This window comes from Cetorhinus maximus, chromosome 18 (genome assembly GCF_964194155.1).
Source record: "Cetorhinus maximus chromosome 18, sCetMax3.hap1.1, whole genome shotgun sequence".
NCBI classification, from domain to species: domain Eukaryota; kingdom Metazoa; phylum Chordata; class Chondrichthyes; order Lamniformes; family Cetorhinidae; genus Cetorhinus; species Cetorhinus maximus.
This window is the reverse complement of record NC_135896.1, coordinates 43,964,905-43,988,312: the sequence shown is the minus strand read 5'-3', so window position 1 is coordinate 43,988,312 and position 23,408 is coordinate 43,964,905. Positions and strand designations below refer to the sequence as shown.

Here is a 23,408-nt window from a genome sequence, read left to right as displayed (position 1 = left end):
AATCTGTTGATTTTTTTCTCCTTGTTATATTTATCCTTTTCTAATGTCATGAAGTTATTGAGTCCTTATGGGGTACAGTTGGATGAGTACTCTAACACCTTCCGATATCTTGGTCTGATGTGTGATATTTAACTATGAGTGGATGTTTGACCATTGACACCACTGATGAAATCAATCCTGTCCTCACCTGACCTCCATGCACACTCTTCTTGCAGGGGTCAGTGAACTGTGAAGTCAATTAAAAGACATCAATTGTCACCCTGTTTGAGATCAGCAGACTCAGAAAGAGCCAAAAATCGAGTTTGCAATCGTCTGATCTGTATGGCTTGTTGTCATGCTGGCTTTACCAAAGCAACCATCAGGTTGCTAGTAATGAGATTTTGACGAATCAAACTAGAATAGACAGGGCAGAACATTTTCTTGTAATGCATGTTTAAAATGGTTTGATTCACTTCTGTTGAAGAGTTTACAGCTGTCTAATTTGTGGACCACAACAGATTTCTCAAAGGAACTCAAATACATCTTAACTCAGCGTATTGAACAATTACATTTAATGCAGTGTACTGAACAAATGGAATATTCCAATTGCCTGACTTGGCTAATGTACACATTTCTGAATGATATGACATTGTTAAAAAAATCTGTATTTTTGTTACCATTTCTTCATATTTTATACCATTTTTTGTTAGACCTTAAGATTGTTTCAGAAAAAAATCATCTTTGTATGGAATATGTAATATAGAAATGCAAGGTTAGAGAGATGGAACAGAGTTTTGCTTCATATGTGTTGGGAAGAAATCAGAAACTTCAGAGGGGAGAATTTTCTGTTCAGCGCGCTGGGGCGGGTCCTGACATCACCGTGCGTCACTCTGATCTTCCGTTCAGCGGGCATGCACCGGAGTCAGCTGAACTGTCATAGGCCTGTTAAGGCCATTATTAAACCAATTAAAGATCTTGACAGGGCTGCCCGTCAAACCTTAAGGTTGGCAGGCAGGCAAAAAGCCCAAGCGGCCTTCGCATTTTTCATGAAACCTCATCCACAGGCGGGATGAGGCTTCATGAAGGTTTAATTGAATAAATAAAAAAAATTTTGACACTTCATAAGCATGTCCCAGCTCATGTGACACTGTCACATGAGGGGACATGTCTAAATTAATTTTTTTCTGTCTTTCATGAAAACTTTCATTCCAAACTTAATCTCCCTGAGGCAGCTCCGTGCCTCAGGGCGATTTCTGTGCTCTTTCGCATGCATGCGCGGAAGAGTGCAGGCCCCGACTCTCTCTCCTCCCCCCGCCCGCACAGGTAGCGCTGAGCCTGGCGCGCATCACGCTGAGCGGGCCTTAATTAGCCCACCCACATAAAATGGCAGCGTGCAGCCGATCCCGAGCGGCGATTGGCTCTGTGCCCGCTCCCAACTGGCCCACCCGCCGGGGAGAAAATTCTCCCCAGAATCTTTCCTCAGAGGGTAAAATATTTTATATGGAGTTCCTGATAGTGGGGAGGTAGTGGCATAGTGGCATTGTCACTGGACTAGTATTCCAGCGATCCAGGGTAATGCTCTGGAGACCCAGGTTCAAATCCCACCAACAGATGAAGAAATTTGAATCCAATAAAAATACCTTCTGATGACCACAAAACCCATCTGGTTCTCTGCTGTCCTTACTTGGTCTGACCTACATATGACTCCAGACCCACAGTAATGTGGTTGACTCTTAAATGCCCTCTGAACAAGGGCAGTTAGGGAAGGGCAATAAATGCTGGCCTAGCCAGCGATGCCCACATCCCATGAACGAATAAAAATAAAAAAATGATGGAGTGGCTCATATGTGGTCTGTGGAAGGAATGTTTGATCAAGCAAATAGCCTTTTCAGGTCATGTACTTTATTCTGCCCCCATCTCTTGAAGTCACTAACTCTTGTGAAGTTCCATGGACAGTCATCCCTTGAGCAAAGTAAGTTGGACCGATAGTTTACCCTGAGTAGGAAACCAAATCCCAATCTCAACCATTGATTTAATATTGTAAGCATCCCAAAGTGCTTCACTGGAACAGACAAAAAATGACACTGAACCAAAAGAGGAGACATTAGGACAGGTGGCCAAAAGCTTGGTCAAAGAGGTATATTTTAAGCAGCATCATAAAGAAGGAGAGAGAGTGAGAGAGGTGAAGAGATTTGGGGAGAGAATTCCAGAGCTGAGACTAGTAACAACTGAAGGCACAGCTGCCAATTGCTAGAGGATCTCTGAGGAAAGTGAGATGTAGGAGAGGAGGGGAATCCTATTACAAACTGCTTGTGTAGGTATCCTGGAAGGATGAGTGAGAAGGGCATTGGTTCTATCAATAGAGCTACCTGCAGACGGGACTGTCCCACCATCAAAGCTGAGAATGTGTGGAAGCAGTGGAGCTAACTAATAGAAGTTAATGGAGTTGCACAACAATGGCCCTGATCTAGCAATCGGAGTAGCATTGTGCGATGGGACCCAGAGGAAGTCCTGACACGCGCACGTGCAGTAATTCTGTGTGAACCTTAAACTTCCGATGGGCAGACTGGCACTCTGTACAGAGGTCTTGACCTCGCCACTGACCGGAAAATCTGGGCCAAATAAATAAAAGTGGGAACCAAAAAACATCACATTTGAAAGCTAGAAGATTCTAACCAATATTCTTCCTGTCAACACTTGGGCCACACCGAGAGACTTTTTTGAGGAGTCTTTTTTCCCATGTTTATAGTTACTCATTTGCTGCTATATATAAATAACCCATGAAGTCACTGCTCTCCTTATTAACGATTCCAGCACCTTGAAAGATAGGAACTTAATATCATACTACTTTTCAGTTTTGTCTATCTTTTATGATTTATATTTTTTCAGCACCAAAATGTGCATTTAAAATAAAAGCATAAATTGGGCAAATGTAAAATGACAGGATAAAGGTTCTGATCACCCACATACAATGAACAGCTGAGACTTCAAAGGTACATCTGGCATTAATCCATGGTTCAATACAAAGGTCAGTTTTACCAAGCCACTCATCACTATGGAGACCTCGGATACCATAGTAAATAAATGGTTACCTTCACCAGAGGTAACTTTGACATATAGGTTGTTTTTAGTTGTCACACCTCAAGTCATTGAGTGGTTGATATTTTAGTAGATGAAGGGATACTTATCCTGCAGTGGCAAAGAACTGTCGTTGTTCAGCCTTTTCCATAAAACAGAAACCCTTTGTGTTTATTGACTGATAACAGATAGGAATCATACATTAATGCTTAGTTATGTATTATGTATTGACTCAGTGGTTGTGCACAGCTACAGATGCTGGAACAGTACCAACACAGGGATTCAGTACAGAGTTAACACTTTAAGAACCAGAAAGCCTTTTTATTGTTTTCACAATTTACATGTTTTTAATGTATAACAGAGTTTGAAGCTGCTGCATGTTGTTTGCTTTCTTTTCAGTAAAGTTAAGAACTTGTTGATTCCTCATTCGTCCCTCTTGAATGACTGTGTATTGATTCATGCTGGATTATTACCTACAAGTGCCAGCCACACTCCAGTATTTCACCCAAGTGGCTATTCTTCTTTTGTGAGCCTAAAGAGTTAGTAATAGTAGGGAGGAATGGATAACTTTGGTCCTTTTTTGTTTCCAAGCCTTCCACCATTCTGATCACCCACACACAAGGTTTCCGAGCCTTCCATCATTTTGGGAGGTTTTCCTCACTTCATGCCTGGGTCTTTTGTAGATTAACTGATAGTGATTGATTTCTATTATTAGTCAATAACTCCATTATTGTTCGAGTACCAGGATAGTAGATGGCAAACTAGACTAAATTAGATACCTTAGTTTAATGTTAACACATTAAACAATATAGCATTTCCTTACTATAAGCACTGAAATTTCAGCCTATGTTACCTGCCCAAAGCCTGGAGTGGGGCTTGAACTCCCAACCTTCTAATTCAGAATGCTACCATCTCACCAAGGTGACAACTTGGCAACAGATAGTGTTCCAACCACAGCCCTAGCTGAGATTACACAATTTCCAGTATGATCCATCTATAGTTACACTGAAAGAAAGTACCAATGGTGATATTTTATATAAATGTACTTTGTATATGTGTTCTTATTGATGTTGTAAAGAATCAATAATGTAATACAAACCTAAATATAGGTCAATGCTGTCCCAAAGGCATTGAGTCAAAGCTACAGTGTACATAAATCAAAGCTACTAAAGGGATCATTAATGTTGCCCATCGGCAATATTGTACCATGTCACATAACCTCACCAGTGGAGTCTCTGGGATCAATTTTAGCTCTATCTGCTTGGTAGAAACTGGTTGGACAGTTAGAAATGAGCAGGTTACCACTCTGAACTCAATCTTTCCAATTTGAATCTGCAGGCAGATAAAATTCCTGCCTAAAGCAACCTGAGGCCTCATAAATTTATGCGCATAAGAGACTGGCAAGACCCCAGTTGCTTTTGAACTGGGACTGAGTAGGGAGGGCACACTTGACTTTCCTCCCAGGCTGATGTATCACAGCGAATAGGGGGAACTGATGAAGAGGCCCTCCCAAGCTAACTATAAAGCAAGAATACTTCTCCAGGCCCCACAAGGAAAGTCACGGTCTCCCTTGCGCAACACTGAGACTTTCCCAAAATGCCCTCTCCACCACTTACCTGCAAACTGTGGACAGTCAAGGGCTGCCCCATCTTTCCTTGCCGGCAGCTGTCCTGGGAAGTGGACCAGCAGCATTAAAATACCTAAAAAGCTAAAACGCTTTGCATTTAGCATTCACCTGCCCCTCCTGTCCAAAACGTGCTTCAGGTAAAAATCGACTCTTAATGCTAAGAACACTTAAAAATTGCAGTTGTTATGGTGCTTGAGAAAAGTGTATTGTGTTGTTATTGTCATTGATCACTCCATCCTGTTTCTGATATATTAATGTGTCCTGTTTGTTTTCTTCCGTCAGCCTGCAGTAAAATAGCATGTTTGCCATGCATTGATTTTGCTTCAGGGTAACCTCCATTAAAAACTAAACGGTGCAATTTTCTGAGGAAAGTATACATTTCTATTCCATAAACTGGTGCTTTTCTGGTACATTACTGGTCCTTCATTGATTACTAATCGATTTTTTTTTTAACTTTATGGATCCGAGGCCCCTTATTTACATCTGGCAGTGTTATGCTTCTTGCAGACAAACCTCTGCAAACCAGGGCCAGAGAGAGAAATCGTGGATCCCTGTGCTTCTCCTGCTTCCAGCCCCTTATTCCAACCCCCCTTTCTCCACTTAATCCTCAGTAGCTTTCATCGAGCGCCATTGCGATGCACTTTGGCTCCTATAGAATAGAAGAGTGCAGCACAGAAGGAGGCCATTCAGCCCATCGAGTCTGTGACAGTTCATTCGAAGAGAAATCCAGTCAGCCCTACCACACCCCTCCAACTGCTCTTTTCCTATAATTTTCTTCTCCAAGTATTTATCCAATTTCCTTTTGAACACTAATTTGAATCTGTATCCACCACAATATCAGAGAGAGAGTGAATTCCAAATCCTAACCACTATTCTGTTAATGTTTTTCCTTGTGATGCCTTTGGTTTTTTTTTTCCAATAAACTTAAAATAAGTTTAATCTGGGCTATCTGATTATCGATCCTTCAGCCATTGGAAACAGTTTCTATTTATTCTATCTAAACCCTTCATCATTTTATACAGTATTTCAAATTCCCTCAGGCTTCTTGACTCTAAGAGGACAACAATCCCAGCTTCTCTGTAATCCCTCATTCCTGGAGCCATTCTAGTGAATCTCTCCTGAACCCTCTACAAAGCCTTCACATCCATCAGGTGCCCAGAATTGGGAACCATAGTCACAGTGGGGTCAAACTATTATATATAGGTTCAGCAAAACCTCTTAGCTTTTGTACTGTATGCCTCTATTTATACAGCCCGTTGAAAGCACAGGTTTCAGTATGATGCAGTTTACAATCAAAGCTTTGTCAGACAATTACACACAACTTGGTCATTCATATTATGCAACCACCTGCAACATCCAGTCAGTAATATCCAAAAAGCTTGAACCCCACAAGCACCGCAAGCAACAATCCCATGTACAAATGAGAATATCTTGAACTAACAGTGGCATATTCGATTGGCGCATGACTTCACTTCCAAGTTTTAAAATGGCAAAACCTACCAGCAAATTAGCACCAACCAATTCATCTGCAACAATGTCCTATGTCTATCCACATAAGTAGATTTTGTTAACAGAAAAATTATACTTTGCATTGAGTGATAAATATTTTCTCATTTTGAATTGAAACTAGCCGCACGTATAAATACCGAGCATGGAGCATATAATTGAACAGCAAAGTACTGGAAATCTGAAATATAAACAGAAAATGCTGCAAATACTCAGCAAGCCAGGCAGCATCTGTCTGAAACAGAGTCAATGTTTCAGGCCCACGATCTGAATTAGTTTTGATGAAGAGTCACTGACCTGTTTCTCTTGGCACAGATGACACCAGAAATGCTGAGCATTTCCAACACTTCCCATTTCTATTGGAGCAAAATTAACCTTTTGCCAGCCCTCCAAAAAGCAATCATGCTTCTTGTGAGCCTCTCATTCCTCTGAAACCCAGCAGCAGCGCTGCCTAAGGTCAAGTTTGGCACAACATTAAACATGAATTTCAAAAAAACAGTTACGGTATGAAGAAAACATAAACAACTTGCTGAGGAAAAAAATAGCAATGTCAAAGCAGTAAATTGATAATTTTTAAAAAATGAGTAATTAATAAAAAATTACTATTAAAAGGTGCCAAATAAGCAGAGTTAACTAATGGAATCTTTTTTGCCTTTTTGCTTATGAAGCAGAGCTGAAGAGAGACAAACTAAGCCTGGTCACCAGGGAAGGAGGAGGGGACTGGGGCCAAGCTAAGGATTTGTGCTTGACTAACACTGACCTTGCATTTGCAATCTGGTGGCACACACTCAGAGTTGGCCTTGGTGGAATTCATACAAAAGTGAGTCGGAAGTGGGTTGCTATTCAGCCTGGGTTTTCCTCCTCTCCTGGACTTAGAAAATAATTGAGAGCTGGGACCATTTCCGGGTGCTGACTCTGCTCAAGTCACTGGTGACTTGGAAACTACTCTACCTGAACAGCAACGTTGAATAACAAGCTTTGAGAGGAATATGGCTGATCTTTCTACCCTCTTCTGTGGTTTGAGCAGGAACCTGCTTGTGTTTTTGTTTCCCAGTCTCAAGACCTCTCCTTGGCAGTTTCTCCAGTAGTTTATTAATACTACTGAAACACATCAACCATCAGCGTTTTACAGCCTTGTAACATAATATGTTATTATAATACAATATAATTTTAAAAATCCACTTTAAGAACTAAGCTAAATCTTTGTAAATAATGTTTAAATGATGAAGCAATTATTTGTTTTCAATTTCTTTCCATCCTTGGAGCCCATTTAATCTGCACTTTTTTTTGGAAGTTCAAGCTGATTTTTCTCCCTTTCAGCAGTTTCAAACTGATCAATTCTTTTTGATTTGTTCCTCCAAATTGGGCTAAAAATTACGTTTTGTGATTTGCTAGTGGGGGGTGGTGCAGGTGGTGGGGTCGCTATTTGTGACCTACACCCATGCAGATTGAGGTGGAGGCCATGCAATTTTCATGTAACCATTTCATCTGCATCATTGTAGTGCTGGTGCAACACAGTTCCAGCACTGCATCCTCTTCGTCTGCGCTGCTTGTGTGCTCTGCAACACAGCATGGGGGCTGGCCAAGGTCCTGGAGAATGGGGTGCATTGGCATTGGTGCACCTGTTGGGCAGATCTCCGTGGAGGCGACCAATTAGGATGCTAGGAGCTCCACTGAATTGGGTTTAGTGGCCAGGTTTCCCAGTTGGGACATGCATTTGGTGCAGCCTGTGGATATTTTAAATAAACTACTGAAACTCTTAAATTTGGAGGCAACAGCATATCTTTAAAAATTCTTTTATGTTTGACACCTCTGTTATTTGAGTTGTGGGAGGGTGACATTTGTTTGCTGGCCCTCCATTTACAGTGATCAAACCAACCCACCTACCTTTTTTACAGCAAAACCAGACTTGCATTTTTTGTGCACTTATTATTCATGTTTTCTCACTTAGCGCAATGAAGGATTTTAGTGCTGGGGAATGGATTGCTTCTCATGTTGATACCTTTAGCACCACCAAAAGCGGAGCTAAGCTCCCCCTGTTCTATCTTCAGTGAAGGGGTATTTAGAAGTCCAAAGGGATAGGTCAAGGTATTAGGGCACAATAGCAGCTTGGGTAAAGACAAATAGAGCGGGACAAGAGGGGACAGCAAATTGAACGGTAATAATGCTTCAGCGAATAAGATCCATGGAACTAAAAGTGGTTTAAAAAAAGCTAAAATTAAAGGTTCTTTATCTGAATGCACAAAGCATTCATTATCAGATGTATAAACCAGTGGCACAAATAGTAATAAATGGTTTAGATCTAATCATAATTTTAGGGACTTGGTTACAACGGTGACTAAGGTTGGGAACTAAATATTCCAGGGTACTCCACATTTTGAAAAGGCAGGCAGAATGTAAAAGGAGGCAGAGTAGCCCTGATAGTAAAGGATGACATAAGGACAATAGTGAGAAAGGATCTTGACTCAGAAGAGCAGGAAGTAGAATCAATTTGGGTGGAGATTAGGAATAGCCAGGGTCAGAAAATGTTGGTGGGAATAATTTATAAACTCCTAACAGTAACTATATCCTTGGACAGAGCATTAAGCAATAAATGATTGGAGCTTGTAATAAAGGCAACGTAATAATTTTGGGGAACTTTAATCTTCATATAGACTGGGATAATCAAATTGGCAAAGGTGGTCTGAAAGATGAGTTTGTAGAATGCTTTTGTGATGGTTTCCTGAAACAATATGTTATGGAACCAACTGCGGGTGCAGTTATTTTCGATCTGGTGCAATGAGGCAGGGTTAATTGGCAGTCTTCGAGTAAAAGATCCACTGGGGGGAAAAGTGATCATAACACAATTGCATTCCATGTCAAGTTTGAAAGTGACATACTCCAATCCTAAAAAAGAATCTTAAACTTAAACAAAGCCAATTACATTGGTATGAGGGGAGAGCTGGTTCAATAGGTAAGCAGACTAAAAGTGTGGCAATAAATAAACAGTGGGAAACATCTAAAGAAATAATTTGAAAACTTCAACAAAAATACATTCTATTGAAAAACAGAAACTCAGCAAGAAAGATCCATCCATGGCTTACTCAGGAAGTTAAGGATAGTATTAGATTAAAATAAGAGGCCTAGAACTATTATTTGCCACATTATAAGTCTGAGGATTGGGAGCATTTTAGAAACCAGCTAAGAGCTTCCAAAAATTTAATAAAAAGAGAAAAAATAGAATATGAGAGTAAGCTAGCTAGGATTATAAAAACAGATTGCAAGCTGTTGTATGTATATGTAGTAACTAAAGTAAACATTGGTCCCTGCAAAGCAGAGACAGGAGAAATTATCATGGGGAATGAGGAAATGGCAGTGACATTGAACAGCTATTTCGTGCCTGTCTTCACGGTAGAAGACAAATTATATACTAGAAATAGAGGGCAACCAAGGGGCTAAAAAAGAGCGTGGTAATTAATATTAGCAGAGAAAAAGTATTGAGAAACTTAAGGAATCAAAATCGGACAAATCCCCAGGAGCTGATGGCCTAAACTTAGGATTCTAAAAGAGGTAGCTGCAAAGATAGTGGATGCTCTGGTTATGATTTTCCAAAACTTTCTACATTTTAGAATGATTACATCTGCCATGTTCTTGCCCATTCACTTGGCCTGTCTAAATCCCCTTGAAGCCTCTTTGTATCCTCCTCACAACTGGCATTCCTGCTAAGTTTTGTGTCATGAACAAACTTGGAAATATTACCTTTAATCCTCACGTCCAAATCATTGCAAATTGCTGAGGTCCAAGCAGTACCCCATTGGTCACAGCCTGCCAACCTAAGAATGACCTATTTATTCTTACTCCTTGTTTTCTGCCATTAACTAATCCTGAATCCATGTCAGTATATTATACAAGTGCTCTAATTTTGCTAACTAACCTTTTGTGTGGAACCTTATTGAAAGCCTTCTGAAAATCCAAATGCACCACATCCACTGGTTCTCCCTTATCTATTCTAATAGTGGGGTTACATTTGCTACCTTCCAATCTATAGGAACCATTCCAGAATCTATAGAATTTTGGAAGATGACCACCAATACATCCACTATCTCTAGTTACCTCTTTCAAAACCCAGGGATGTAGATCATCAGGTCCAGGGAATTTATCAACTTTCAATCCAATTAATTTTTCCAGTACTAATTTTTACTAATACTAATTTCTTTCAGGCCCTCAATCTTGCTAGTCTCTTGATTCTCTTGTATTTCAGGGAGGTTTTTAAAAAAATATAAAAGCAAAATACTGTGGATGCTGGAAATCTGAAACAAAAACAGAAAATGCTGGAAAAACTCAGTAGGTCTGACAGCATCTGTGGAGAGAGAAACAGAGTTGACGTTTCAAGTCCGTATGACCCTTCTTCAGAGAAGTAGAGATGTGATGAAATTTATACTGTTTAAGGGGGGGTGGATAGAAGGCCAGTGATAGGTGGGGGCAAAGGAAAGATTGACAAAGATGTCATGAACAAAAGGACAAAGGGAGTGTTAATGGTAGTGATAAGTGCTTAAAAAGGTGCTGTTGGTGGCAAAGGTAAGAAAGCAGAATGTGATAATAGCAGAACAAGGGTAAGTGGGTAAGTACTCTGAAAAGAACAACATGAACGAGTAACAGATGGCCCTTGTGGGGATGGGGTGGGAGAAGGGGGTGTTGGTGGGGGAAAAAAGGATCAAAAATGGGATAAAAGGGGATTAAAAGGGGGATAAAACAGTGAATAAGTGGATAAAAATAAAAAATTTTTATCAAGGGGTGAAGATAGAGGAGAGAGTTCATGGTCTGAAGTAGTTGAACTCAATGTTAAGTCCGGAAGGCTGTAAAGTGCCTAATCGGAAGATGAGGTGCTGTTCCTCCAGTTTGCGTTGGGCTTTGCTGGAACATTGCAGCGGGACAAGGACGGACATGTGGGCATGAGAGCAGGATGGCATGTTGAAATGGCAAGCAACAGGAAGGTCTGGCAAAGCGGTCACCCAGTCTGCATTTGGTTTCTCCACTGTACAGGAGACTGCATTGGGAGCAGTGAATGCAGTAGACAAAATTGAAGGAGGTGCAAGTGAAATGCTGCTTCACCTGAAAGGAGTGTTTGGGCCTTTGGATAGTGAGGAGGGAGGAGGTAAAGGGACAGGTGTAACACCTTCTGCGATTGCATGGGAAGGTACTGTGGGAAGGGGATGAGGTGTTAGGGGTGATGGAGGAGTGGACAAGAGTGTCCTGGAGGGAGCGGTCCTGACGGAATGCGGGTGGGGGGGGTGGGAGTGGAGGGGATGATGTGTTTGGGTGGTGGTATCATGCTGGAGTTGGCAGAAATGGTGGAGGATGATCCTTTGAATGCGGAGGTTGGTGGGATGAAATGTGTGGACAAAGGGGGCCCTATCATGGCTCTGGGAGGGAGAAGAAGGTGTGAGGGCAGAGGTGCGAGAGATGGTTCGGACATAGTTGAGGGCCCTGTCAACACAGTGGATGGGAAACCTTAGTTAAGGATGAAGGAAGACATGTCAGAAGCGTCGTTTTGGAAAGTGGCATCATTGGAACAGATGCGATGGAAGCGAAGGGACTGAGAGAATGGGATGGAGTCCTTACAGGATGCAGGGTGTGAGTAGCTGTAGTCGAGGTTTTTTTTTAAATCCTCCTCTGTGAAGACAAACAGGAAGTATTGTTTAGTTTCTCTGCCATTTCCTTATTCCCCATTATAAATTCTCCTGTCTCTGCCTGTAATGGGGCCCATTTTTGTCATCTTGTCCTTTTTAAATACCTATAGAAGCTTTTACAGCTTGTTTTTATGTTTCTCGCTAGGTTACTTTCATATTCTGTTTTCTCTTTCTTTATCAGTTTTCTGGTTCTCCTTTGCTGAATTCTAAAATGTTCCCAATCCTCAGACTTATTAATTTTTTTGCCAACTTTATAGGCTTCTTTCGATCTAAAGCAATCCTTAACTTCTCTTGTTAACCGTGGTTGGATCACTTTTCCTGCTGGGTTTTTGGGCCTCAGAGGAAAGTAAATTTGTCGTAAACCATGTATTGATTCTTTAAATGCTAGCCAATGCCTGTCTACCATCCTGAATTTTAATGTAGTTCCCCAATCTACCAGAGCCAACTTGCACCTCATACCTTAGATCTAAAATAGCACATTCTCCAGTTGGCTCCTCAACATACTGTTCTAGAAAACCACCTTGTATACATTCTAATAATTCATTCCCCACAGCATTAGTACTAATTAGGTTTACCTAGTCGATATGTAGATTGAAGTTCCCCATGATTACTGTATTACCCTTGTTACATGTACCTCTAATTTCCCGATTTATACCGTGCCCTACACTACCACTACCGTTTGGTGGCCTATAAACAACTCTCATTAGTGTTTGCTGCCCCTTTCTGTTTCCTAGCTCCACCCAAAGTGATTCGACATCTTGATCTTCCAATCTAAGCTCCTCCCTCGCTAACATACTGATCTCATCCTTTATTAACAGTGCTATCCTACCGCCTTTTCCGTTTTGCCTATCCTTACTAAATATTGAATACCCTTGGATATTCAGTTCCCTGTCAAGGTCACCCTGCAGCCACGTCTCTATAATTCCAATTAGATGATATATGTTTACTTCTGTTTGTGCCATTAATTAAGCTATCTTGTTGCGAATGCTACTTGCATTTAGAGAGAGTGCCTTTAATTCTTTCTCTTCATTATTCTTGCAATCTCTCACCTTATTTGCTGGTGCACTCTTAAGTTTGTATGCTCAGTCCCTTCCTGCTACACTCTGATTATCATTTCCCTGAATGCTACCTTGCTCTCTTGCCCTCTCTTCTCTCTCTTATTTATCACATCTTCCCTCATATGATCCCTTGCCCCCACAATTTAGTTTAAAGCCCTCTCTATTGACCTAGTTATACGACTCGCCAGAACACTGGTCCCAACACGGTGCAGATGAAGACCATCCCAACGGTACTTTTGCCAGTACTGGTGCCAGTGCCCCATGAATCAAAACCCATTTCTCCCACACTAATCTTTGAGCCATGCATTTAACTCTCTAATCCTATTTATCCTACACCAATTTGCTTGTGGTTTAGGTAATTACCTTTGAAGTTCTGCTTTTTAATTTAGCCCCTAGCTGCTCATTGTCTCCCTAAGCAGAACCTCTTTCCTAGTCCTACCTATATCATTGATATCTACGTGGACCAGGACCACTGGCTCCTCGCCCTTCCACTGCAGGTTCCTCTCTAGCCCAGAGGAGATGTTCCGAACCTTGGCGCCGGGCAGGCAATAGAACCTTCTAGACTCTTGCTTTTGGTTGCAGAGAACTGTATATATCCCCCTGGTTATACTGTCCACAACTACCACTACATTCCTATGAACTCACCCTGCTTGAATGGCTTCCTGCACCATGGTGCCATGGTTAGTTTTGACTGAAGAGTCAGATTGGACTTGAAGCGTTAAACTCTGTTTCTCTGTCCACAGAGGCTGCCAGATACAGTTTTTCCAGCATTCTGTTTTTTATTATGACCAATAAAGGATTGGTTAATGGACAGGGAGTAGGATAAATGGGGCATTTTCATGTTGGCAAACCACAAGGATCAGTGCCAGGGCCTCATCTATTTACAATCTATATTAATGACATAAATGAAGAGACCAAGAGTAATGTATCTAAGTTATCTGGTGATACAAAGCTAGGTGGGAATGCAAGCTGTGGGGAGGACAAAAAGAGTCTGTAAAGAGATATGGACAGGTTAAGTGAGTATGCAAATGGAGTATAATGTGAGGAAGTGTGAGGTTATTCACTTTGGTAGTAAGAATAGAAAAAATGAATATTTTTTAAAGGTGTGAAACTTGTAAATGTTGATCTTCAGAGGGACGTGGGTGGACTCGTACAAGGAACACAAAGTTAGCATGCAGGTGCAGCAAGCAATTAGGAAGGCAAATGGCATGTTGGCATTTTTTTGTAAGGGGATTGGAGTACGGGAATATGGAAGTATTGCTACAATTATACAGGGTGTTGTGAGACCACAGCTGGAATACTGTGTGCAATTTTGATATCTATATTTAAGGAAGGATATATTTGCATTGGGGACAATGCAGCTAAGGTTCACTGATTTAGTTCAGGATTAGAGGCTGAGTTAATTGAGCCCTTAAACTCTCTGGAGTTTAGAAGCATGAGAGGTGATCTCATTGAAACATACAAGGTTCTGAAGGGACTTGACAATGTAGACACTGAGGGGTCGTTTCCCCTTACTGTTGAATCTAGAACATGAGGACACAGTCTCAGGATAAGGGACCAATCATTTAGGTCTGAGATGAGGGGAAGTTTCTTCACTCAGAAGGTTGTGAATCTTTGGAATTCTCTACTTGAGAGGGTTTTGGATTTTCTCATTGAACATTTTTAAGGCTGAGATAAACAGATTTTTGATCTCTCTCAGAATCAAGGCATATGTGAGTGAATGGGAAAGTGGAGTTAAGGATCATGGCTGATCATCAGCCTATTGAGTAAGATAGCAGGCTTGAGGGGCTTACCTTCTATTTCTTTTTCTTGTGTTCTTATGTTATCTCAAAACTTCTCCCTCCGCCTGTTGCACAGCCGTGACATTTTCTTTCAATTTCTCATTCTGGTCATCCCGTAGACTCGGAATGAGATAGTAGCGAGTGCCAAATTAGAAATCCTTTTGTGCTGTCGGGCTGATGTCAACAAGTAATTGAATTAAGGTTTCCCAAACTCATTTCATACAGTATCATTATGCTCAGAAGGCTTTTATCTTGAGACCTTCGTCTTTGGTTTTCAGTGCATGTCCCACACTTTAAAGAATTTAAACTATGCCATTCAATTCTCCAGCTGTTTTTGCATGGCACCAGGATCTGTATTAATAGCTTTGGCTCATAGAAATTACAATACAGAAACAGGTGATTCAGCCCAACCTGAAATCATGTCAGCATTTACCTCCATTCAAGCAAATAGTTTTAATCACATTTACTCAACATGTTTCCAGTCCCTTTAACACCTTTTCTTTCGCCCACTTATGCAATCTAATTTTGAATGTTGATGTAGTTTCTGCCTTAGCTACCAACTCTGGAAGTGAATTCCACAGCCTCACAACTGTCTGCTCAGCTAACAGGAAATCCTAGCAATCAGTCGCAAAGGCCAATGGGCAGGAAGACTCATGTTCGCCAAGTCCTCTCGGCTGTCAGCCTTCCTGGGTCTGTAAATTTACTACTGGGTCACATCTGGCTGTATGAGACCCATCCCGCACAGTTTATAATACCAGCGCAGTAAAGGATTCAGGCTTGTTTATACCATTGTGTACAATTGATGGAGGGTGATTGGCTGTACTTTTATGTGCAAGAACACCTGGAGCCTGACTAGCTATAAACCAGTAAATGAATCCCATTTAATTTGACCCAAGGTGCTTGTTTACAATGGCATCTAAATGTGCTTTTAGGTTTTGTTAATGAAAATGTAACTATGTTGGTAAACATGTGGTTTACCTTCCATCAGCTGCAAGCGTAAAGATTTTCCTGGGATTTGCGAATGTCACTTGATTGTTGAAAAGTAAAAGTGTGAAATAAGATTCTCTCTCTCACTTTCAGCAATGAGAATCATATAGTTGAGCTTTCAGATGGAGCAAAGAAACTGAGTAGAATAAACAAGGGAAAGCAGGCCACATGATAATTAATCTCACTGTGATCATCACTTCCTCCAGGAGGTCTTGGCAAATATAACGCACCTTAAATGTAATGGAGGTACAAATAGCTGAACCTTAAAGTGAACCTTACTCCCTTTATAGTGTGTATTATTTGCTTAACAGTAATAGTCTCATAATGGGACTTTATTAACAGCAGAAATTAAACTTTTAATTTCTTTTTGTTGGAATTATTTGAATATAATGGCATCTTCCTTATCACACTTCTTCCAATTTACATCTGCTACTTGCTTCATGGAAAACTCACTTAATTTACAGCAGCATGAAAATTCTATTACGATATATAGAAATCTTATGCCAATATATTAATCGTTGCTATGCAACTTCTATTAAAGTGTTACTCTATGAATCCACTTGTTTTAAGTGAAGCACAAGATTGATAGCACTGTCTCTTCTATAATTGCAAAATGTTGGTGTGAATAGAATTGGATATTAGCTGTGGTAAATGTGAATGACATTTCAGTGTTGTATACAAATTGAGGGCAGTCATAAACTAGAATTGCATTAACTGCTTAGCGGATAGTAGTATTGTTTGCCAGGTTAATATTTAGAAAATAAACATATATCTTTATCTCTATATATTTCTCTATCTCTCATCTCTATCTGTATATTTGTTTACATATTGTAATGTGTGTGGAAGGGGGAGGAAAGCGAAGTTAGAAGATAGATTGTGTAGTAAATCACTGGTATCCACATGACTCTTCTGACTTGGTTGTATTTGTCACTGATTTTCTATGTGTTATTCTTAACCTTATCAAGCCTGCCTGCATGTCCATGGTGTAAATAGATTTCTACACCTGCAGATCACCACTTCCTGGGAATTTAATTTTCCAATTTACAAATTGAATGAAATAGTTAGAGTTTTCGTGTTCCCAATATTTTTTACTTTGGATATCGTTCATGTCCCTGTAAATACTGCATACAAGTGGGATTCCTCTGTGGTACCAAATACGGACCTCTTGTTTGTTAGCCAACCTAAGGTTTCTAACATTTATCAGAAGAACTAAATTCACTCATTTTATTTAGAGAATGAAGAACTGAATGGTTGTTCAACAAATTCAGAATAGAAGTTTTGTTTCAAAAAGCACATAATAAATGCAGGACAAATTATCCCACTCAGTTGGAATAGTTCAGATTACTATATGATTTTTTTTTTGAAGGACCTGTTTTAGTTGGAGTCTGATCGATTCTATTTGAATTTTTTTGCCGATTACAAGGTGCTCAACTGTCATTGGCACAATTGTGATATAACCGAGGGGACAGCTGCTCCCACAGACATTAAAAACACAATCCCAACCCCCATTAACAGCTGGCCTGCTGGAAAGGAGAATAACAAAAAGGGAATAAGAAGCCAGGTGGAAACTGTATTATTCGAAAAAGGCTTTGCTGTTCCTTAAATCTGTTCTTTTATTCATACAGATCAAATCATATCCCTCGTGGAAGTACCTTCTTACTCTTTTCTTCAGGTTGGCGTAACAAATATAGGAATAATGTGCTACAATTTACCTTTAAACAACCCCTTAAAAGCTTACATTTGTCTATTCAGATTCCTTCTAGAATGAGGTTAATAAAGCCAAAAACTATTCAATGGTGAATTCACTTAATTTAAACTAAGCATTTACTCTTTAGTTTCAGCACATACCCCTTGATATAAAATCCCAATTTTCTTCCCTCCTTATTCTCTCCTGAAGGTACTAACCTTCATGCTAATGTACAGTTCCATGTCATCTGGCTATTTCAATAAACTGTCAATTCTTCTATGTGTGAGCCTAGATTTGAGCTATTTGTCAATGGGATTGCATATCACATCTTGTTCATATCTTGCATAAATGCATTTTTCAGTCTGAGTTAGTGGCTAGCAATCAGGCGCCTGTTATATCTTACCCCTCCTTCGTCTTGGGTGCTGAGACCAAGGTAGAATCCCACAGTTCTTTCAGCTATGATTGACTATTGTGGTACATTTACTTGTGGAGTAATTTGCGAAGTGACACCTTGTTGCCTTTCACTAAGAGTAAAATTTACTCTGTGAAAATTGTTTGCTTAAACTCATATAGCTGTTCTCAAATAAGAGTGAAAAATCCCATTTTGTTAAATTTCTGTTTGACTCTACTCAGCCAGTCCCTTTCTGGTCTATGAGGTAATGTACTTGAGTTTATTTAGAGATGTTGCTAGTGAAATTGTTTCCAGTTGAGAAAGGACCCATCTGTCACTGTGCAGCTGCTCTGTTTCAGACCCGTGTATTGGTGATACAGCCGCTCAGTGAATACATTACGCAGTGAATACATGGAATTACACACTGCATAGCCCAGGAGATAGACTGATTTTGCCCAACAATAGGTATTCCTTTTCAATAAAACAAAAATACACAGTAGGAGTGTTTACCCCTTTTTTTGAAGGCAGGGCATACAGCTGAAGTATTTTCTTTGCGCTGGTCATGCAACATCTGTTGTTGTCTCTGAAGAAGATTGGATCAGTGATTTGGTGTTATGGGCTGTGTCCTGTTGGTTGACCTTGTTAGTGGCCTGTAACCTAGATTAAAAGTTGAGGCTACGCTTTACTGAACTGTTAAAATGGGTTAAGGAAGCCCTCATACTCTATTATAAAACACACTGGAGCTAAAATGTTGTATTCGTTGCATAATAAGTAGATGTTGTAAAATATTGGCTCGCCAATGAAAGGTAATTTACAGATCTAAAAGTAAACTAGCCTTGTCTAATGACAGAGGGATCCAATGATATTTTTCAATTTCAAGTACTGCTCATGGAGCTAAGCCAGATGATTACTCAGTAACCAAAATACACAGGTGATTACTGTAACAATTATATTACAATACCATTAACCATCATAAGATGATGCAACTTTCTGGTTCAATGTGTGTTTAATATCTCACACAGTACACAATTGACATCATTCCGAACAAACTCCAGCTCACTTGTTACTTCGTCAGGTTCCTGTTATCTCCGTAAAGCAGCTGCACATGTTGTGCTTTAAAGGAGCTTAAATGCTAGTGAATGAGAATCAATTTGCCTTTGCTGTAGTAATAAGGCAAGTTTACTGCGTCTGGTGTCATCATTGGTATCAATCTATTTCTATTCTTTGAAATTGTTTGTTACATCAAGTGATCAAAATAATACTCTTGTTCTCTGAGACAGGATTTAAAAACTAGTTTCATGTGTGCCTGTGTTACATACATTTTGCCTTCGACACAATATGACATTCTTATTTTATTGAGCGGTACCTTTGCAAAACTCTTTGCGCAATAATCAGCAGCAATTTCTGGGGTGGTTCTTCCAGGGTTTCAACCCCACCATATGATGGAGGGTTACTGCTCTGAGAAAGATGAAAGGTAATTTCTTTAGTAGTGCATTGTCAAGTGGCACCTTCATCACAACTTTATTTTACTGTCTTTGCTTGTTCACATATAGTTGTAAATGAAATTTAGAAAATCAAACATTTGTAATTGTAGTCTTTATTCACTGGGAACTGAATAGTAATTTGTCCCATACTGCAGTGAATGGCCAAACAAAATATTTATTTCATGGAAATGCCTTTTAAGATGACCGGTGTACTTTAACTTGGATTAATAGATGGATCTCTTTCAGTGCAAGGTGTTCTTGCAATCAAACGCTAACTAGATTATTCCGCCAGTTCTTTTGTATGCAGCTTTAAGAAATTAGCATTGTTTTCTAACTTGAGACCAAAGCATTACCTTTTTAACAGCAACACCACACTCTGTCCAAAAAGGGATGATCTAGAGCAAATGCCACATTTAGCCTTCCTGGTTACTAAGTTTGCACTGCAAAAATGTTAAGTCACATTAGTTATTATAAACAGCAATAGTGTGAAGTATACCTCTAATTACTTTGGTTTTGGGAAAGTGTTTTTCCATTGTTACAAAAGCCATATTAAGGCTTAAAAAGAAACTCTTATTGATTGTGCACTTGACATGTTTCTAGCAAATACCTGGGAAGCTGCAAGTGGTGTTGCTTTAACTGTAATTAACTGGTGACATTTGTTAGCCCTTAAGACATCTACTCATAAAAGTGACCAACAGAAGAAGCTGGTTGAGATGAAGAAACCAAAAGTTTTGCAAAACAAAAGTGGGTGCTGCCATCATTATCCCTTCTCCTTTTAACTTTTGTTTAAAAGTGTGCAGCCATTTGAAACCTTCTTTCCACAGGAAAACTTCATGGCACCAATTTTCCCTTGTTGCTAATGACAATCAACTCTCTCCTACCACCCCTAGCCTCTAGTACCAAAGTGGAATCTAGGGTACATTTGACTTTGAAGACAACATTGTATGGTAAACGTAGATATCAGAAGTGGGGAAGGGTTTGGAGGTGTCGGATCTGCACCCCACCACTTTGTGGCATTCTCAAATCTAAATTTAAGTATTTGTAATTGGCTTTGCCTTTTAATTTATCAATTTGACACTTCTCATTTCTATAATATTTTTCAGGTACATTTTGAACAATTTAAAGAGGCATTAATCTTTATCTTGTCAACTACTATTGAAGGGGATTTCTCAGGAGATGACGGTTATCCAGCATTAGGTAGGTGGAAGAAAAATACTCTAATTTTAGACCTAGATGATACATCTTGGTAAGGTGCACAAAGATTTTCTAATGCAGTGACATCATGAAACAAATTTTCCATGTGATTGATTTAAGTGCAGTTTTCAAGGTCTGTTGCCTCTAAAAAGCCAAGGATCAGAAAACTCAAAGCAGAACGTAATTTCAGTTGCACAAGTATGCCTATTAGCCTTCAGTTGTATGCTGCAGTGGCAGACTATGATCCCTATTCTCTGCAAGCTAGTGCTTTTTACCCCAGGACATAATTTAACAAAGTGTGACAGTTTTCCTGAAATAGATGCTACAGGGTGTACACTTGGTTTATATGAAGGAACACTCAGCCTGCACCACAGCACTTGCATAATTTATAATCACATCCTGACAGCAGGTGGGTCTCTGATTAATACAGATGATTCCTTCACTATGACTAGGCAATTGTACATAAGAGTGATCGAGGGAATTGGTGCTTTTGTGTTAGCTTAAGCTGTAGGAGTGGACAGCAGTGTTGCCATGCTACATCTATACAATTTGATCCTGCTTGTAATTGAAGATGTAAATTCTGCCAGGCTTGCATATAAACAGAATCATTCAATTTTCAACATAGAAGGAACCGATATTGCTCTTTCGCTTTTATTTTTTCCTTTTCAGTATTTATCCAAATCCATTTTAAATTGTTATTGTCTCATTTTGAATAGGCAAGATGGTAAAGAATTCCATGTCCTAATGTCCCTCCGTATGAAAATGTTTCTTTTAACGTATTCCCTTCTAATGATTATTTTCATTCGTTGTTACCCATTTTCCAACCAATGGAAACAACCTCTTTGTTTATTCTTCAAAATTATGAAAATGTCAAATATGCCTATCCTTTACCTAACCTATTCCAAGGAGCACAGCTGTAATATTTTAACCCTTTCCTCATAATTATGACCTCTTTGTCTAGCTATCAAACTAACAAACTTGCCTATATCCATTCCATGGCCCTAGTATTCTTCCTAGAATGGGATGTCCAGAATTGCCTGCAATACTCCAAATGTGGCCAACTCGATCTATCTGCTTAATCTGTCAACTTGGCTACGTACTCCTGCATTGTTTCTTACAGTTTACAATGCCCCTAATTTGTTATCATCAGCAAACTTTGATATAATTGATCTTGTGCCTACGCCTAAATTGTTACTTTCTGTTCCCGAGCTAGATTTCTATCCACTTGGCTGCATTCCCTTTGATATCATGCATCTTCATTTTCTTAATGAGTGTTTGCTGTGACAGTTAATAACATACTTTCTCAAAGTTTATGTATACAACCTTCGCTGCATTTTCTTAATCTGTACACTCCGACTTCTTCAAGCGGTTCAATTCAATCTGTCAAACAGTACCCTTTCAAAATCATGCAGATTGTGCCATAAGACCATAAGACATAGGAGCAGAAATTAGGCCATTCGGCCCATCGAGTCTGCTCCACCATTCAATCATGGCTGATAAGTTTCTCAACCCCATTCTCCCACCTTCTCGCCGTAACCTTTGATCCCCTTACCAATCAAGAACCTATCTATCTCGGTCTTAAATACACTCAATGACCTGGCCTCCACAGCCTTCTGTGGCAATGAATTCCATAGATTCACCACTCTCTGGCTAAAGAAGTTTCTCCTCATCTCTGTTCTAAACGGTCTTCCCTTTACTCTGAGGCTGTGCCCTCGGGTCCTAGTCTCTCCTACTAATGGAAACATCTTCCCCATGTCCACTCTATCCAGCCCTTTCAGTATTCTGTAAGTTTCAATCAGATCCCCCCATATCCTTCTAAACTCCATCGAGTATAGACCCAGAGTCCTCAAACGTTCCTCATATGTTAAGCCTTTCATTCCTGGGATCGTTCTTGTGAACCTCCTCTGGACCCTCTCCAGGGCCAGCACATCCTTCCTGAGATACGGGGCCCAAAATTGCTCACAATATTCTAAATGTGGTCTGACCAGAGCCTTATAAAGCCTCAGCAGCACATCCCTGCTTTTATATTCCAGTCCTCTCGAAATAAATGTCAACATTGCATTTGCCTTCCTAACTACCGAATCAACCTACAAGTTAACCTTAAGAGAATCCTGGACTAGGACTCCCAAGTCTAATAGCCCATGCTTTTCTAAGGCCTGTAACTTCCTAGCTCCCCAGTGCAGATTTGGGCGGTACCCCAAAATGTGCTGGGGAATTCCTCTGGGAAGTTCCCAGGTAAGAGCTTGCACAGCAATCGCCCAGAAGTGCACACTTCCTCTGGACAATTGCGCTGCGCTGGAAACCATCCGAAAATGTGTGTTGAATCACAAACTTTGGATGATTCCGCAAGGGTTATATCAATAGTTACTCAGACAAAGAAGAATTAAAACCTCTTCTAACTTCTGAGTGACTATTGTAAAGACCCAGATCGACCCCATGGGACTCCCGCCACACCCCCAATCCCACCCCTGCAGGTTCAATTGTCATGGACTCTCGAAGTTTACCCAGAGTTGAAGTAAGGCTAATTGGCGCCTCTCCCTTGGCTAATTCCTTTCCCTTTTCTTTATCATAAGTGTAATCATTTCCACTCTCCAGTCCTTTGGCACTATTCCTGTTTCCAAGCCATTTAGAAGGTTACGTTTCATGTCTCCACTATCTTCTTCCTAACTTGCTTTGCATTTCATGATATATAATTGGTAGGCCTAGTGACCTTACTACTTTTAGTCCCATTCACTTCTAATAGTTTCCTTTCTAACATTTACTTTTACCTTCCACTGACAAATCTAAGGACAATACTTGTGAACCATTCAATTTTTCCTGTACTTTCAAGTACATGATAGCCTTAGAATATCTCAAGTGTTTCCAGCTCTCCTTTGACCATTGTTTAACTTGTATTCTAAATAAAAACCTTTGTCATTGCCTTTGCATTGACCACCATCTTTTTCATGCTCCTTCCTAGCCTTCCGA

At 40.1% G+C, this 23,408-nt stretch overlaps 1 protein-coding gene across 2 annotated transcripts in view; it reads left to right on the top strand.

Moving 5' to 3' along the window:
• The window catches only part of nin (ninein (GSK3B interacting protein)), a 182,665-nt gene that overhangs the window by 24,496 nt on the left and 134,761 nt on the right, over positions 1-23,408 (top strand). For both annotated transcript variants that reach the window (XM_078562560.1, XM_078562561.1), the window contains exon 3: positions 20,351-20,444. In XM_078562560.1, coding sequence (XP_078418686.1) covers positions 20,351-20,444 — 94 coding nt within the window. The remainder of the gene's footprint in view (positions 1-20,350; positions 20,445-23,408) is intronic.